Source organism: Hypoxylon trugodes, assembly GCF_022578975.1.
Source record: "Hypoxylon trugodes strain CBS 135444 unplaced genomic scaffold F4822scaffold_1, whole genome shotgun sequence".
Classification (NCBI taxonomy): Eukaryota; Fungi; Ascomycota; class Sordariomycetes; order Xylariales; family Hypoxylaceae; genus Hypoxylon; species Hypoxylon trugodes.
Window position 1 is genome coordinate 1,018,743 of NW_026250016.1, and position 18,090 is coordinate 1,036,832.

General features: G+C 47.5%; 6 protein-coding genes across 6 annotated transcripts; 2 read left to right on the forward strand and 4 right to left on the reverse strand.

The window, feature by feature from the left end:
- Positions 1-240: 240 nt before the first annotated feature.
- On the reverse strand, positions 241-1,434 carry F4822DRAFT_423852 (ZIP zinc/iron transport family; the record flags this gene model as incomplete). The annotated part of the gene is made up of 1 exon (XM_051460049.1): positions 241-1,434. The coding sequence occupies one exon, from the start codon at positions 1,432-1,434 to the stop codon at positions 241-243; it is 1,194 nt and encodes a 397-aa protein (XP_051319157.1).
- A 3,431-nt stretch (positions 1,435-4,865) lies between these two features.
- Positions 4,866-6,750, reverse strand: F4822DRAFT_9841 (uncharacterized protein). Its single transcript, XM_051464277.1, has one exon. It carries the CDS (start codon positions 6,462-6,464, stop codon positions 5,082-5,084), a length of 1,383 nt encoding a protein of 460 aa, XP_051319158.1. The 5' UTR covers positions 6,465-6,750; the 3' UTR covers positions 4,866-5,081.
- A 765-nt stretch (positions 6,751-7,515) lies between these two features.
- Positions 7,516-8,505, forward strand: F4822DRAFT_423854 (putative short chain oxidoreductase/dehydrogenase; the record flags this gene model as incomplete). The annotated part of the gene is made up of 3 exons (XM_051460050.1): positions 7,516-7,808; positions 7,870-8,051; positions 8,120-8,505. 3 exons carry the CDS (start codon positions 7,516-7,518, stop codon positions 8,503-8,505), a joined length of 861 nt encoding a protein of 286 aa, XP_051319159.1.
- Positions 8,506-8,542: 37 nt separating this feature from the next.
- F4822DRAFT_11111 (carbohydrate-binding module family 18 protein) lies at positions 8,543-10,323 on the reverse strand. Its single transcript, XM_051452462.1, has 2 exons — positions 10,129-10,323; positions 8,543-10,077 (listed from the first exon to the last, which is right to left on the reverse strand). Exons 1-2 carry the CDS (start codon positions 10,221-10,223, stop codon positions 8,760-8,762), a joined length of 1,413 nt encoding a protein of 470 aa, XP_051319160.1. The 5' UTR covers positions 10,224-10,323; the 3' UTR covers positions 8,543-8,759.
- Positions 10,324-12,270: 1,947 nt separating this feature from the next.
- Positions 12,271-16,090, forward strand: F4822DRAFT_384489 (microtubule associated protein-domain-containing protein). Its single transcript, XM_051456527.1, has 3 exons — positions 12,271-13,128; positions 13,185-13,452; positions 13,518-16,090. Exons 1-3 carry the CDS (start codon positions 13,018-13,020, stop codon positions 15,392-15,394), a joined length of 2,256 nt encoding a protein of 751 aa, XP_051319161.1. The 5' UTR covers positions 12,271-13,017; the 3' UTR covers positions 15,395-16,090.
- Positions 16,091-16,303: 213 nt separating this feature from the next.
- Positions 16,304-17,841, reverse strand: F4822DRAFT_11151 (aspartic peptidase domain-containing protein). Its single transcript, XM_051452470.1, has 4 exons — positions 17,641-17,841; positions 17,506-17,544; positions 16,415-17,450; positions 16,304-16,354 (listed from the first exon to the last, which is right to left on the reverse strand). Exons 1-4 carry the CDS (start codon positions 17,716-17,718, stop codon positions 16,335-16,337), a joined length of 1,173 nt encoding a protein of 390 aa, XP_051319162.1. The 5' UTR covers positions 17,719-17,841; the 3' UTR covers positions 16,304-16,334.
- Positions 17,842-18,090: the final 249 nt, after the last annotated feature.

Consider the following 18,090-nt stretch of genomic DNA (forward strand, 5'->3'; position numbering starts at 1 on the left):
TTTAATCTTGTACACCGAAAAGTTGACAGCTCATTCGTTTCTACCCTATGTGTAAGACTCATAGTTACACGACGGGGGAGGAGGGGGCTGGAAAATGATATATGCAGAAAGCCCTGCCGCATTATGTACCGTCCGTGTCCGTGAAAATTACCGGGATTAGCCCAGTTCAGTTCCATTCGCCATCCATATCGTATTAATCCAGTGAAATCATTCCCATTTCCACCCCCATCATCTTCTAGCTTAAGCCCATTCCGCCAGGACAGCCATCAATCCGCAACCTAGTGCCACGCATCCAAGAGCGAAGAGCTGAACCTTCAGCCCGGCATTTCGCATATACGAGTTGAACATAAATTCGTGAGCGAGTAATTCGACGAGACCCGTGTAAATCAGAATTCCCGCACTAATCGAGTCGAAAACGCCATTGATGATCAACGTCTTCGGGCTTCCAGGCTGCAGCGTCGCACGAACTCCTAGACCAATCGCAATCGCGATGGGTGTCGTAACCGCGTATCCGAGAGCTAGTACATACGGCATCCAAGCCTTGGAGCGGGGCCACTGGGCAGTAGCCAGCCGAGAACCCAAACCAAGGCCTTCGAAGGTCTGGTGGAAGACCAATACAACGTATAGAACATTAAACTCGTCGCCGGAGACCGCAAGCGTAAGTCCGATGAAGATACTGTGGAACACGACACCGAACTCAAGGATGAAGAGACCGGTCATTTGTGCTGCGAAAGCAGTGTGGCTGTTGTCGTCACGATGCTCGCGCTGGTGGCCGAGGTGATCTTCGCCACCAGGAGGGTAGGAGACGTCGGTAGGTAGGTTGATGCTGTTGTCACCAGTATTCGCCCCGCTTTCCTTGGTAGCAGGAGCGGCTTCGATATCGTGATCATGGCCGTGGCTGTGGACAGGCGACGGCGAAGTCTGGCCACCCTTCTTAAGAATATCCAGCGACGGGTCGATAGCTTGAGCCTCGGAGTGGTCGTGGCCGAAGAAGTCGAAACGGCTAGCGAGAAGTTCAATAGTGAACATAACGAATACGGTCATAAGACAGATACCGGCTGCCCAGTCGTAGTCATTAATAGGTCCATCCGGGAGACATGGAGACTTTAACGCGTCGAATGCCGGAGAAAGAAGGTGCATGAACGCCGTTCCAATAATGACACCGGAACCGAAGTATTTGGCGATGAAAAAGGCGGTTCCATTAACCTTCATCTTGGTACCACGGGCTAGAACGACAGGTAGGACAGCGCCGATCAAGGAACCAACCAGGATAACGAAAATAGAGGAGATTCGTACTCCCATCCGTCCATCGTACTCGTTACCGGTGTCGCAATCGACTGTAACACTGAAGCCGGATTCAGGGGCAGCGTCTGAAGAATCATCATCTTGCCGTATTTGAAGGGCGGCGCCCACCGCCGCGGATAGTATCGACATTGCGAAATATTTTTTATTTGATTAGGAGATGTAGAAGGAATTATCGCCGTAAAAGAAAGTGCGATGATTTTTTTAGGGTGTTACAAGTATGGTGACTGATTGTTGACCTTCCACAGACGGGCGACTTCCTCCTTAAGCTAGTTGGATGATTGGTTACACCAGCTTGGACAAGTGAAACCCCAAAGCTAAATATTGTCAGCAACTCGGTAAAGGTGAATGAATATGTTGGATGTTTTTATTATAAAAAAAAAGAGGGAATAATCAAAGAATGGTCAAGATATATGTATTAGTTGACAAGAGAGGGTATTCCAACAAGGTAGTTATACTTGCTTCCGGTTTGGAAAAATAAAATTAAGATGAAAGAAAACAATTCCCCTGTCCACTATTGTCAAGTGAATAAGGTTGACTAAGGGTTTTCTTATTCAGGGAACTTAAACTTAGGGTACGTTAGGTGCAAGTCTTAGTTCATTGGTGTGATGGGAGAGAACCTTGATGGGTTATACTTCCCACCAACAACTCTAAGCTTACTTCCCTTGAGAGAAGGAACCCCCGATGCGAACCCAGTTCCTAGGATTTGCTAGACCGAACTTGAATAGACGGAAATAGCGAGCGCGGTGGTTTTACGAAATTAGTGAAAGAGGAAAAAAAGACGTACCTTACTTATTGGGCAAATCGATGGATCGTACCCTCAAGTTTTGGAGTTTCGAGACCCTAAACTTGTTAGAATACGGTAGCGGCTCCGAAAGTGGTATTGAATTACCCTCTTTTTCTCGTTCGATCTAGGCGAAAAAGGAGACGAGTGTTGCGCCAAGAGGGACGAATTTGGTGTTTTGGGCGGCGACGGCGACAATGATGATGACAAAATCGGACGAAAAGAAAAATGCGCGTTTTGACAGACGCAGACCAGGCGTATTGCTTTGAACACAGAGTTTTGTATTCCACGGCGTTCCAAAAGGTTCGAATATTGTTGTTCGTGAAGAGAAAGAAAAGTACGATATTGTACACAAAATTCTCGAGGATGGATTTCTTGGTGTTTCTGTCAACCCTGGACAAGGGACTCGTCACGTAAAAAAATGCGAAGGAGGTACGGGGTCGACTTAGTTTCTAGAGAATGGAGCCGATGAGACACTAGTTCGAAAATACGACTAGACACTGAGACTGAGGTAACTAAACCTAGCGCGGGATGTCAAGCTGTATAGAACTGGAAACCCGATAGTTTCTTTTCTTGTTACCAAATACCAGGTACGTAGTTGAAAAAGTTCGATGCGCCAAGTAAAAGCTGTTTAAGCAAACCAGCAGGGAAGAAGATGATCAAGTCCCACGAGGATGGTTACAGAAATTACTGTTGTATATACTTGGCTAGTGATAGGGCAGGATGACATACGTAGGTAGCATTCTTTCGACTTCTATTATTATTGTGTACGACATTTATTACCTACTTCAGCTCGTATATTAACCATGTATTTCCTTCCAATAAGTACTTTTCAGGCATTCTAGTTGGGCAGACTAGGTTAATGTGGGCTTGTGTATGACTGAGAGAGCGGCGAGGGATTTGTGACGAAGAAAAAAGACACAAACGCCAAAATTGTCATGATCAAGCCAAAGATGAGAACCTTGATGGTCAAAAACGCACCGCACAAAGTCGTTGTAATTGTCAGCAGGAAGTACTCGGTGGTTGGGCAGTCCCTTGTTACTGGGTTTCTGGGCTTATGTAGAGAGATCCACTCCGCGTCCCGTCGGGCGTCCAAGCCCTTTTCGGAAGTGGGATGGGTCGGGATGATTCAGATGATTGGTGAGTTACATCTAGCAGTCATAAGTACATGTATACAAAGACATTCTCTTCGCCTAGACGGGAGTTTTTTCTATAAGGGACAACCCGACAACCACATATGACTTGGCTAAAGTAAACCCATTTTCGGCGAATTGTAAAAAATAAAGTCTAATTCACACGTGTAGTGGGTAGATGTAAAATCTGCCCTATGTGGGTAACGTATCACCGGCATTGTGCACACGGGTCGGCTGTCTCGTCTCGTAGGTAGAAAGGTAAAAGCAACGTCGGCCACTTATAATACGTAATGCATTTTGTGACGGGCCTGGTGTTTAGGTCAGTCACATCACCGACTGACATAACATCCCTCAGAAAAGAGACATAACCAACCAACGCCGCGAATGTAAAAAAAGCGACGGCGGTAAATACAATTGTACAATTGTAATATTAATTCCAAGCAGAATCATACCGCCAAGTAACAAACACAGCTTTGTTCCCACCGAGGGGTAATTGTCTTCAGCGGCATTTTCTCTTTGTTGTGGATTCATTTTCGTCCAATATTGATGAAAAAAAAAGTCCCTTGTACTTAGACAGATACGTACTGATCTCATGACTAATCCCCATTCAGCTATACGGCTTGTGATACGTCGGTTGGTGCCGCTACCTTATACTAAACAGGTTTAGAGCATGACCGCAACCCGCAACTCATGCATTAGCGTGACCCTCAGGGTTCTCAAACGCAAAACTCTACCTCAGCTGGCCATCAAGGTTCTCAGCCTCCAGTACGTACCTTACTCCACAGCTGAACCTCACCTTCGCTGTACCGGTTGTACCTATCCAAGTATGTAACCCCTCCATTGGAGATACAACGGTATTCGACATTACTTGCAGATTTTATAATTTGACGTAAATGTAACCAAAATGGATGAGGTCATACACACTCATATATATTTCTTTGATGATTCTTTTACTAGTACATGAATGTGACGCCAACAAGTGACACTACATTTATCTACCTTTTCAAATCGTCTATCGTGTATTCAATCCCATACGTAAGGGTAGAGAATCCACTCAGCTGTGAGGCTCGTAACAAAGATCCACGTGGGGCAGCTAAGTAAAGATCGCTTAGATGAGAATTTGTTCGTTCGAAGAGGGCTCCTTCCAATACGGCCTCATTCTCGGCGCCGACTGTAAAGCTACCAAGACAATAGCTCACTGGGCGCAACAAAAAAGGGGGCTCAAACTCGGAATCGCAATAGACAGGTAAGTACCTTTGCGGCGAGACCAAGATCGTATCGAGTTGTGAGATTCTAGAGCGGCGCCGCCTGTAGGTAGGTGAACATTTAATATCCACGGAGGTGGTATCTAACTCATATTGGGTACCATCCCAATCATGTCCCTGCAGTTCCAAGGTTGACAGCAAGACGGTTCTTAGATGGCGCCGCATTGGGGTCAATCAGGGGTCTAGGTAGACGAACCTGCAGACCTAAGTAGCCATCAAGGTGTTCATATCCCCGGTGTCACCGAATAACGCCGAAAAGGGGAGCCTCGAGCTTGAGAAAATGGTTTATAATTCGAGTTCTTTCTCTACCGTTGGGGGGCATTAATTATCGGCGCAACCGTAGCACAATATTCCCTACTAAGAGGGTGCCTTTGCGAAGGATTTTGTTCGTACGCGGCGATTTCAATGCCTAGCTGTGACTGGCTCGTCCGGACTACGCCACCGTTACAGTATTTATTAGGACCGTGTCACCAATTTCTGGTTGTTCAATAGCATCGCCAGGCTAGGTCGCACAACGAACACCAGGAATATGCGTACCGGTTATCCGGCATAAAAGCCACAGGCAAAATTCAAGACTTGGCCAATTAATAGGTATCTTTATGATGAAAACTGTACTTCCATTCCAAGTGTTCGAAAGGGGGATTCGGGTCGGCGTAGATCAACGCTGCTGCCAAGACTAAAAAGCAAGGACTTGACTCGGCCTTCCCACAACAGGCCGACTCGTAGATGCTGGTCTAGGCGCGCCTTCAAAACACCTGAGTACTCATCATCTTCTTGATTGGCGTTTGGTTCCGTCTTGGGTTCCACCTCTGGATCATCCAGCCTCCACTCCATTTTGGCTTGGAAACTTCTTTCTTTCTTCTTTGGTTGGACTACTGTTTCCGGAGGTGGTAGGATTTCAGCTGTGTCTGGGGTTGAGAGGGGTTCATCCAATCGCCATTCCATTTTCGCTTGGAAACTCCTTTCTGGTGTAGCGCTTATTGGTGATGGCAATGGTTCCGCTTCCTCTAATTCTCTGTCGATAGACCAAGCGCCCTTTTTCCTCCATAGTTCCATGCCCACGGCCCAGTCGCTCTCATAACTGTAGACATTGAAATCCATTCTTGATGCAAGAGAACAATAGTTGCCAGCCATAACCGCGTAGCTCCAACTAATAGTTCCCATTAATGGATTGAGGGTCATCGTTGCTGTGAGGGGAGTGCCATTGTGTGTAGGTAATGTCGCAAATCGTACTCCGAGACTCATCCCACCAGATTTATTCAGTGTCCCATAATAAAGCTCCCCACCAGTGCTGAATCTGCCGTAGATACGTTCTCGTTCACCGTTCCCTCCTCCGTTCCCATTCACAGCCGCCAATGGAGCCGGCGCATTCAAATGACTAACATCGCCGCCGAAATTATACAACCCGCGAACTCCAAGCAAGCCACCGTCGGTCGATGCAAGACCCTCCACCGCATAGCGGCCTTCGTCATATTGCGCCATTCCCAATATGGTACCTCCATTTCTCAACGCCTGGCCGGATACAGCGCTGAGCTGCAATTGCAGTGCAGGCGATATTCGTCTAACCACCAATGCCTCCAGCATTGACGCAGGGAGGTAGAGCCTCCCGTATCCAAGCCCATCCTTTTTCAAACATCCTTCTTGCTCCTCCCCAGTTCGATCAGGTAACTCGGTAAGTGGGCGGTAGCTCCTTAAGAGGTCAGGTAGAGGCATCTTATCGCTTTGTGCGATGGCATTATTGAGAGGTACTGTCGAGTACAAATACGATATTGAGCCATCCACAATCCCTACAGTGCCGAGCTGGTACGAAGTCGCGAACTGCGGTGTCGCAAGTGAGGATAAGGTAAGTCGAAGGCCGCGAGGGGTTGGGAAGTTAAGAAGGGCATCGGACGTAGCGTTGAGCGAGGAGTAGCTATTGTCGCGATTCCAACCCGTGGCGGCGTAGAAGGCCGATTGGATGTAGTCCATGAACTCGCGCATGGTTGTGGACGCATACCCTAGCTAGCTACCGGTAGGCAAGCTAGCTTGGACAGCAGTGCTACCGGGAAAGCATTAGTAAAACAATGAATTGTAATTTAAGATGGCATGTAGATATTGGTTCGGTTATTGTAGGTAGACAGAAGAAGCTTTAATGCAGGTACATGAAAAAAGTATAGTTTCCCTAGAAATTGTTAAGGATAGCTGGCGCCAAGACCTTTACGTCACCGATATTTTCCCGGCTATCTAGAGGTACGTACTCCGGACATTCTCATTCAAGCTCAACCTTCAATGTTCTTACTCATTCTCAACACTCTTCAACTTTTTATTCTCTATGGAGCAATTGTAAACAGAAATAGGCGCACCAGCTCTTTATCGTATAAAATCGCTGGTATAATTTGAATCGAGATACATTTTCGATTCTGTCGTTTTCGAATATGTCTCCGACGGAATAAGAGGTCAACGCTATCTTCTCTGTTAATCCGTTCGAGTTTCGAAACGATTAGAAATACACTTACGAGGATACTAGGTAGTTATTAGTTATCTTTACGATGCCTAATTATCATGCAATATTGTTCACATATATAAATAAGGCTTGTGAAACTATCGGATGGATGCAAGTTGCCGTTTGATGGAGGGTGGTTAGTAGTATATCTCCGCGTTAGTACGGGATAAGGATTCCTCCCAAAATATAAATATCACCACATCCAAACTTAACAATAGCAGGACAACTCCAAACCAACATTCTTCTTTACCCCCGATGTTCTTCGCAGCTTGACTTTGGTGACCTACTAATTGTATAGCTTCGAAGTCGGATGGATGTCTGTCCATCTTCGGAACCTAGTCGCCCGAAAAGTTGACATTGAGCGATAACGTATTTAAAGGCCGTATTCATAAGCGAACACGGTATTTATAACTCCTATATAATCCTGTCCATAGCTAGGTAGATTAAGTTGAATCAATTTGAAGATATCCATCAATCTACTCCTAACCTCGAATAAATTCATCTCATTCCTATATCTCTAACCTATATCTCTAACCGTCTCTAACCATCATGGCTGAACAACAAGTCTGGCTCATCACAGGAGCATCCCGTAGCTTAGGCCTCCATATAGCTAAAAGCGCCCTAAAAGCTGGCCATAAAGTCATCGCTGGCTACCGCAACAAGGCCAAAGTCGGCGACGCCTTCGCAGAAGTCGAAGCCCTCGGTGGAAGTTGGTTGCAGTTGGACGTAGCTAGCGATGATGTAGAAGCCAAGGTTCAATCCGTCATCGACGAATACGGACGAATCGATGTCCTAGTCAACAACGCCGGATATGGTTTATTCGGAAGTATCGAGGAGACGAGGTAAGTCTACCCCACTAAACAGCTAAGTTAAAGATACCTTATGCTGAGCAACCTTGTGTAGCGTCCAGCAAATCGAAGATATCTTCAAGGTAAACTTCACCGGCTCCGTACGAACGATGAAAGCCGTCTTACCATCCATGCGAACCCGCCGTTCCGGCACCATCGTCAACCTAAGTAGCTCGTTAGCCGTTAGCGCACACGGTGGCTTCGGACCTTACTCGGCAACTAAGTTCGCTCTCGAAGGTAAATCCCAATACGCCACTCTGGTCCCTATATCCGCGCTAGCACTAGACTGATCGAACCGTATATAGGTATTTCCGAGTCTCTCCAAGGAGAAGTAGCTGCATTCGGCATCCGCGTGCTAGTCATCGAGCCCGGGATGATGGACACCGATTTCATCGACCCAGCAGGTACTAGTATTCTAGTACCGCTGACAGATCTCTACAAAGGTACGGGTGTCGAGTCGTCGCATACATTCCTGTTTGCGCCCGGATTCCTCGACACAGCTTCAAGACCAGCCAAGGTTGCTGACCGAATTGTCGAGGCTGTTGATGGCACAGGAGCATTCGCCAATAGGAAATTAAGCCTCATGATCCCACTTGGGAGAGAATGCGGTTGGGGAATGGCGAAGCGGGCCGAGACATTGAATCATCTTGTAAAGGATATGGCCGAAGTCTGGGAGACCTGTTATGATTAATGTGTTGAATAATGAAGATGTATTATAGACAGGTAGGGAAGGCCCGGAACCCGTTGATGTCGGGTTAACGACATCACTATAAATGTTAGAATCGCACATCACACAAATATCAATACTTAATCTCTAAGCCGAGCCAGGTTTTATTTTTATGAGCTACCTAGCCAAAACAATATACATCGAGAAGCGAATGCAGGTCAGCACGCTGGCCGTTGCGTTCTACCAACTTTCGAATTTCCACTCATATATCAGTCATCTTACGCAAACAGACGACCATGCGGTCTAGTAACTCTGCCTCTCAACTTCCTCTCAGCACGCGCATGGCTCTTCTGTCCCTGCACATTCACGACTGCACTCATCTCCTTGACATTCTTGTTAACAGTCTCAACATGAGACCAATCGGCACTATCCTCCCCAAGACTCCAAGCCATAACACCACCCAATCCAAGCGGTGCAATGATCTCGCGGAACTTGCGCTGCATCAAATCGGCCGAGTCCCAAGTCCAGAAGAGGTTCGCCTCGGAATCCCAGTACCACATACCGCCTTCTGCCTCGTCGAGCTTGCCGTTAGCGATGGCCTTGGCGTAGGCTGAAGTTAGACTTGGACCGGTGCATTTGCCGTATCCAGATTGGCAGCCTAGACCGCAGTGCGCGGATGTGTCACCGCAGTAACCGGCGGTGGAACAGCATCCGCCGTCGGCGTAGCCGGAGCAGGTTAGGAATGTGCCGGCGCCGCAGGTACCGTCGGTAGTCGCGGTGAGGTTGTTAGGCGGGGAGGCTGGGTGTACGTTTGCGTACTCGTACGTCACAGTTCCGGAGGTACCGGCATCAGTACCGTCGTCGTTTTCGGCCTTGACGATGGGGCAGCCGATGGGGTGGTCGCAGGTGCTGTTGGCGGGGGTCTCGAAGTATTTGGCGTAGTAGGCAAGGCCGAGGTTAAGCTTTTCGGGCGCGAGACCTAGGTCTAGGTATCGCTGAACAACTTCAAGAGAGCCCTTGACGGAAGAGTGGTGTAGGGTCTTGTTGTCGCGGCGGTTCATGATGTCGTAGGTCATTAGGTTGACCATGTCGACGGCGGCAAATATTTCGGGGGCTTGGTAGCCGGTGTAGGCGATCATGTCGGGTTGGCGTGCGGGGGAGGCAATGGAGAGTTGTTTGGGGGTAATGGCTGTCTTGATCTCGCGGAGGAATAAGGGGAAGGTCGTGATTTCGGTCGTCTTGTTTGAGTTGGGAATCTGCTTGTAGTCTTCGCCATCTCCACCCGGATACTCCCAATCCACGTCTACAAAGTCGAAATTGTTCTCCTCTACCATCTTCGCTACGTTCTGTGCGTAGGTCTTGCGGCTTGCATCCGTCTTGGCGCCCGCAGAGAAACCGGCGGTATCACCCCAACCACCAATCGCAATACCGACTTGTGCGCCCCGGTCGAACATGGCTCGAATCTGGTCCACGGACATCCAAGGCTCGAAAGTGCCGGCCACCTCGGCAGTGAAAAGAGACGAGTTCGCGAAGGCCATGACAACATGGGTTATGCCCGCAGTTACGTTCTTGTTGGGCAAGATAGTCTTGTGATATCTAGTATGAAATTAGCCCACCACAGTACTTCAGACCAATCGGTATACATACTCGTCAAAGTAGACAACATTTCGCAGCGGTGTGGTGCCCGCAATGGCGCACCCGGCCATGGCCAGGCCACCGAGAATCTCGCTGCTTAACTTCATAATGAATGTGTGCTATTCTCGCAAACTGCTAAATAATCAAACGCTTATAAAAGAATGGCTGCGGGAATAAAAGATCACCGCATGGGAAAAAGCAAATCCCCTGGCTGAATTAAGTAAAGTTGACAGCATTTTTGCGACCCCAAGGTTCTTATAAGTATTCATAGCCCCCAGTCTGCTGACTACCTAGGTACCGGTGAAGCGATGATCCTCGTCGATGAACATTATAAGCACAAAGGCGGTTCAGCCTTGAGCCTGTCAGGGGGGATTGGTGATGGGGGGCCGGGAACAGGGTATGACGTGGAGAAAAGCGACATGGCCTCAGCAAGACTGGTTGGTTTGTATGATTGGTCAGTTGTCTTTATCGCATTCAGCTGTGCCTTGTCACGAAATTAGGATCGCTCAAGCCACCTGTGGAGGCCCAACTTGAACGAAGGATCTGTCCCGCGGATAAGCCATCTTACTGCTTGCACAAAAGGCAAAGGGAATAACTGGACTGGCCAAGGAGAGGGCGAATCGCACTCCAACACCCCTCAACCTGTGACCTTGAGGCGTTTGTAGAGAATCACCCTCGGTTAAGGAGTGACGTAAGGGGCAAGGGGCTGATTAACTGCTGTATCCGATAAGATCCAACATCTTAGTCATCCCAACTGCTCGTGGAACATCGACAAGGAACGAAGTATAGCAAACAATAAATACGCCGAGAAAGACGTTGATTCATTGTTTCAAGGTAGCCTACCTAGGGAGGTAGCTACTCATTAATATGTTCCCTAGGTACGGCGCAGCCATTTTCCCAGGATTATGAACTACCTACTCTTGTTGAGTTATAAAAAGATGAAACGGATCTTGAGAATTTTCAGATAAAAGAACGCCAATCGAAAGATGTAAAAGTACCGTGCGACCTACCTACCTAAGGAGGTAATACCTAGCCGACAGCGAATATGCTCATGTTTGGTGCTCCTTATTCAAACCAATTGTTTCCATTGCTCATCAGGACACCGAAGTGAAGAATTTTCTTATGTCTTCATAAGGTATACTCAAGCTTGGACGATGCTGCGCTTGCGTTTCTCTTCTTTCGGGAATCCATGATGGCTTGGATGGCTCCATATAATAAATGGGGTATCTCCAAGAAGAGCACATGAAAAGGAGCGCCGGGGCTCTGAATTGTTGTCGTCGACACCGGAAGAAACAATTCTAAGTGTGACGAATAATATGCTTCAGTAATGTTCATTCTTGTAAAAAGGGGTTGTAATAGTTGATAATTCTAAATGGGCTTGGTTATTAAACAATTTAGCATGTCGAAAAGGCTATTGAACGCCCGGACTTTATAGTATACCTAGGTACCGACCGAACTTTAATGGAATAACGGTATGGTCAGACCACAACCCAAGTTAAAATTCATTGGTGCTTCTTATTTAAAGACAAAATTAGCCATCTAAAGTAGGGTTCAAATCATAATATTGACGAATGGGACGATTGATTATATCAACGCACTCGGAAAGACTTGCCAGAGCGGAAGAGACCCTAAAGTCTCAGTCTAATTTTGGTTGAAGCTGCCCCACATTTTGTCTTACTACGGAGTTTCTATCAATACGTAGTAGGCACAGTTCCTAATTATCATATCATATTTTTCATGATAATTGCAGCAATACTAAAGCCTTGCATGCAACTGGCAACCAATTAAGAATATGATATTGATTAAGTAAATGAATTTTGACCAAAACAAGAGAAAAGCGCATAGATACTATACTATATGGCAATCTCCGCTGACGAATGGCACGGACGAACAGGCCGGAAGACTTTGTGACGATCCGCTACGAAAAAAAAAAAGCAATTGTTTTGATGATACACATGTAGCTAAGGGTGTACGCAATAAAAGGTTAGGCCCGAGACATGCAGAAAATCTTGCATCTTTTTCCCGCTCGACGCAAGCGAGAGGCAATGCCTGGTATTGTAAGTCGCGCATGAAGATAAACCTACAGTAGCGTATATGTACGTACGCGCAGGACAACCAAATACACATTAAATAGCGGTGACGATAGTAAGAAATGTTGAAGTTTCCTCTTTTTGGAAATGCAGCTATGTTTTGATTGGAGCCGACCGAACTTTATCGATAGGTTAGCACGAGAAATCTTGATTGAATGGTGGGGCAAACTTGAAACGGACTGTGCTAAAATCAGGCTGTTGCCGTGGTGATTGCGAGTGTAACCTATGTACAAGCGTACTACTCGAAACTGGCAAATAATATTGCGCGGTTATTGTTGATCCTACCTGCCTGCCTGGTTGAACTACCTTGGCCTGCACCTGCAACCTGCACCTCACAGCATTTTCCCCTCCATTTTAGCTTCCTAGCTGCTTAGATACAAACCCAGACACCGTCTCAAGCGGCCTCTTAAATCTAGACACATCACCAAATTTCGTTCCTACTGCAAAATCACTTGCATTGAACATTGCCGAACCTCTGCACATTAATTCCCGGCGCCACGCTGCCCTTTGCGCATGCAAATCCCACCAAATCTACTTTCGTCTATCTTTTGATCGCCTGGGATGCGTCAACTGAGTCATTCGAGCTTCTGGGCTGCTTAACCAGAAAGAAGAGCGCGTTCATTTTTCCACCGCGAATACAGACGCTATACTAGTTTGCTCAACGAAAAAAAAATTCCAATATCAACATTACGATTGTTTAGGTCAATGCGCCACGAATTGCAAATTACTTGACCTCCTTTACTTTCGCTTCCTACTCCATGAATACAAGATATCTAATATTTAGCTATCACATCACAACATCGCTTTCAAGATGGACGCGAGCTACCTCTCCCAACAAGTAAACACAATAATCGGCCAGTTACATGGTCTTTTCGACGATATTGGTGTCGCCAACCATGATCGCGAAACTAGAGAAGCAGAGGTAAGCGACTCAGTGCCAAGTTCACACTCACAGATACTAACAGGGGAAACCCGCAGCTCTTCGCAGCTCTCTCCGAGACTCTCAACAACCAAGTAAAACAGGTAACAGCAGAGAAGAAAGATTTACTAGACGAGGCGCAACGAATTATTACTATAATACGACAAATGGAAGCATCCCTCGATGGTTCCAGGTCACAACATGGCTATGGCACCGAAGATGATGACCTTCGCGTCACTTTCCCGCTCACAAAGTGCCTAACGGTACTAAAAGAGAAGCATATGCAAATAAGCAAGCTTCACCGTGAGCGATTCGAGCAAGTAAAGAGTGAGTGTGATCACTTTACTCTACGAAAGTAGCAGAGGAGGAACTCTATACTAACCCACCTTCAGAACTTGTACAGGCACTCGAGTCCTATTCATCCCACCTCGAGCCAACCTTCGTAAAGATTGCTCTACCACCCACAGGACCTAAGGAGTCCATACCACCGACATTCGATCTTTCCCCTTCGTATGTCAACAAATTAGACGATGAATTCACCAGAGTTTACGAAGAGTATACGCGACGAGTCTCCACAGTCAAGACTATGTCGGAGCAGATCATCCAACTATGGGCGGAGTTAGGCACTCCTCAAGCGCAGACGGACGGTGCGATCGTAAAATACTACCGAGACGCGCCCGAACAACTCGGTCTACACGAGGAAGATCTAGCAAGGCTTCGTACTAAGAGGGATAAGTTGTCAGACGAGAAGAAGAACCGAGAGAAGCGTCTAAGAGACCTCAAAACATCTGTCGAAGCGCTTTGGGTTAAGCTAGGTGTCGAAGAACCGGAACGTAAGGCGTTCCTGAACGGCAACCGTGGCTGTGGCGTTCGACAAATCAACGAGTTTGAGGATGAGTTGGCAAGGTTGAACGAACTCAAGCGCCAGAACTTACATCTTTTCGTGGAAGATGCGCGATGCAAGCTTCAAGAGCTATGGGACGCGTTGTACTTCTCGGAGGATGAGATGCTTGAATTCACGCCCGCTTTCTCCGACGTCTACAGCGATGCGCTGCTTGAAGCCCATGAACGCGAGATCTCCCGATTAGAAACTTTAAGGGAGCAACGAGCACCTGCTTTGGCCCTGATCGATAAACATCGTACCCTTGTTCACGACAGAGATGAGCTTGCCGCATCTAGTCAAGATGCATCCCGACTCATGATGCGCGGTCAGAAGGGAGAAAGGCGAGATCCCGGAAAGTTGCTGCGAGAAGAAAAGTTGCGAAAGAGAATTGCAAAGGAACTTCCCAAAATAGCCGCAGAACTCGTTAAGTTACTAGAGAAGTGGGAAGACGAGTATGGCCGTCCATTCCTCGTACATGGCGAGAGATATTTAGATGTTCTAGAACCCGAAGCTGCTAGGCCAGTCCCTGGCGCAAGATCTAAGACACCGGCAGGTCCTCCTCCATCAGCAAATAGGGGACAAAAAGCAGCACCACCTAGCCGTGCTAACAGCAATGCCAACAAAGCAGCTACCATTACAAGGTCTAAGACGCCAACCGCGAATGGGAATGGAAATGGCACGATCAAGCGAGGCCCCCCTCCTAGTCAGGCATCTAAAGATCCAAAGGGAAGTCCGTCCAGAATACCAGCACGAGTTCCTTTGTCGAACCTCAAGCACGGTAGTAATTCTCCCGAAAGACCCAGACCTGAATCACGGGCTCAGGGTGTTCTACGCCCCGGCCATCCTCTTACACGGGCACCTCCTCCCAAGATGAGGGATCTAAGGCCACCTCCGGAGTTGGAGACCCCAGTCAACCCATACCGAAATGCTGGTCTTGGTTCAAGCATTCATGTTCGAGCTGTGGAACCTGAGGACGTATACGATGACCGAGAATACGAACGAAACTCATACCAAACTTACACAAGGTCACATCCCACGCAAATGTCTATGCAAAGTGAGCGACTTGCTCAGTCCGCCTACCCACAAGCGCCTCCTCCACGACAGATCTCAAATACTTCTACAGTGGTGAGCGGATCAGAGAATTGGGAGACTTACGACGATAACTCCGAGCCGGAACCAGACGCATCTGATGCTTACTACGCCAAAGTACGAGCCGCAAGAAACAAGCGATTCACGCCAGAAGATCCGTATTCGCGCCAGCAAGCCAATCAGATTAAGAGACAACGAGGTCTCCCTCCCGCGATGCATTCAGGGAATGTCATGATAGACGCTGAAGGAAACCGCATCATTTCTGGTAGTGAGTGGACCGATGAGGATGCCTATTAAAAGCATTTGACTGTTGTTGTTGCTGCTACTGGATGATAACGAGCTCCGATAAGTTACGCACACACTAAAATTACGCACGCAATCCACTATTATATGATTCACGAGACGCCTCACGATCTTGTCAGCAACGGCGCTCTTCCGGAAACACCTACTCATCTTTTTTTCAACGTAATATTCTTAGCCATGTGATGGCACATCACACTATTCCCATTTGCACATTGGCTTACATTGCTTCTTCCATTCTGTTCCTTGTATTTCTTCTTAATTGCATCAGGATTTCGATTCGCTGCAAGGCCCCTTAGGTGGAATCCTACTGTCTACTAGCTTGAGATTCGGTTGAATACTCGAGCAATAGTCGGCCGGTAGTACTTAGTCAGTTAACTAGCATCCGGGCTGTTGCTTTTAATGCTCGAGCTTGCGTTTGACTGTCGCTGGAATTTTACATACTCTCTGTTGGAACATAATCGGAAAGGGGGCCGAGGGCGGAGGGTTCAGCAAAGTAGGGGAGGGCGATCGGATTTTTTTTTTTTTTGGCAGGGCACAGGCGTCGGTACATAAGGCGTTCGAGACGGAGAAGTGCATGCGTGCCTGGTACATTGTCTTGCTTTTTCTTCCTGGTTCTTAGGTAGATGGTTGCTAGTTACTGGCTATCGTCGCTGAAATAAAACCGGCTTGAAGCCGGGAATTTACCTTGAATATGAAATATTCGTACTGCTAGTGTGATACGCAAATAGTGAGCCTGATTTGAATCCAACCTCTCTATTAAGATACTATGCTCAGAATTATATCGGCTACCAACCCCCTCCATCACAATTTAGATCATGCGTATCATTTAGGTCAATTGTAGAGATAAGACGATGGTCAAAACCACATTCCTGAATTGGATTTGCGTTGCATGCAAACTCATAATAACGACGAGGATAGTCTCGTAGCGAAAATACTAACCATCCAGCGGCGTAACTTCACAACATCTCATTAGTTTAATCCACATATAACTCAACTGAGAACAAGAAAACTTACGTCCAATAGTCCCCTTATCCAAATCAAACACCGAATAAAACGCCCTCAAAAACGCGGACCCAAGCTCAACGACTTCACCCGCAACCAGCGGCGCGAAGGCGGATATACATATCGTCTCGCCCTCAATCCCTCCCCCATCTGCTTTGCCTTTCATTTGTCTCCGTATTTCATCTGGGATAGTCCACTCAATAGTATACTCAAACGCCGAGATCCCGACTTTCTTCCCGCTGAAATCGAAGAGTACATCTGGCATACTAGCCCGTTGCGTGCAGGGTACATGCGGGGGTAGGTACAGCGGATCATCATCATCGAGGCCGCTGAAGTTTAGGGAGCGGAGAAGGGGTGTTAGGATGGGGGGAGGTATACGCATGAGTGGAGACCCGAGGGTGAAAAGTGCGGTTGTGTTGGGTGGGAGGGGGAAGTATGAGCCCTGCGTGAAGGCGGATAGGGAGAGGGAGGAGAGGTGGGTTTGCCAGTTTGTGGCTTGAGGCAGTAGAGGGAGGCGGGTGAGCTTATCCTTAGTGATGGCAGTGGATGAGGAATCTTCGACGCCAAGTGTGAGAGTCATAGGTTCGCGAAGACGGAGGGTGAAGATATTGCGCTCTAGGAGTTTGGATTCAGCTAAATGGGCGAAAAGCGATGATGAGGAATCTGATGGGGCGAGGCTTAGGAGACCCTCGTAACACACTGGTTCGAAGTCTACGCCATCCCAAGGCGCGAAGTGGTCTGCGTCTACGAATGTGTGGTTGGTAATAACTAGGCCGTCATCGCCTAGAGTGAAGGTCTCATATGCCTCGATGCCGGAGATTCGGATTAGATCGTGGTCTGAATCTATCGGCCTCTTGTCTCCATCGGGGCGGTGGTATGTAGTGGATTTGGCGCGGTCGAAACGCCGTCCTTCGACGCAGCAGTGTGTGCAGTCTTGCGCCGCGGCGACGGTTGATACGGGTGTGAGGGATAGGAGGAAAGATAGGGGCTGTGGTGGGGAACCGATGGTGAGGTTGGTGAAGTATTGGGCTGCGAAGGTGAAGGGTTGCTTTGGTGGTTATTAGTTAGCTGTGGAATAGGGCTTAGCATGAGGGTATTCTGACCTCTAGAGCGAGATGCGCTGTGCCATTGGGCTTGGTAGACTGGCCAATTGTTAGCATAGGCGGGAAGATACCTATATGTAATGGTAATATTGCGATTTGTAAATGTTATACTGTCATAAGGACATTCTAGCTTACAGGCGTAGGATTCCCCAATAAGAAGAAACCGGCTGCTATCCCGGTGAGGATGTCTACTATACTGGTATTCGGAAGCATGATGGATACCGCAGCTTCGACATTGACACTTAGCTACCAATTTTCTAGGATTTCGAAATGGTTTATAATGAGCCCAAAATGCGTTTGTTTATATACGAAATAGAGGGTGTGAGTGAAGGAGCGTAACCTGGGTTGTTGTGGCGCAGTGGATTGATAACACGTAGCAGCACGGTTGACGGATACCTGAGCTGAGGGTTTATGTATCATCTTTTCGCGATATCTCCTGAGTCATATTGTATTTGTATATATGTGTTCACTTCTTTTCAAATTGCTTCATACTTTTCTCATAATTCGCTTGATTGATGTTGCTTTGAGGTCTGCAGGCATTGGAGGGTGCTTTCTACGCTGTGCTGTGTCTGCAACCATTAGGAT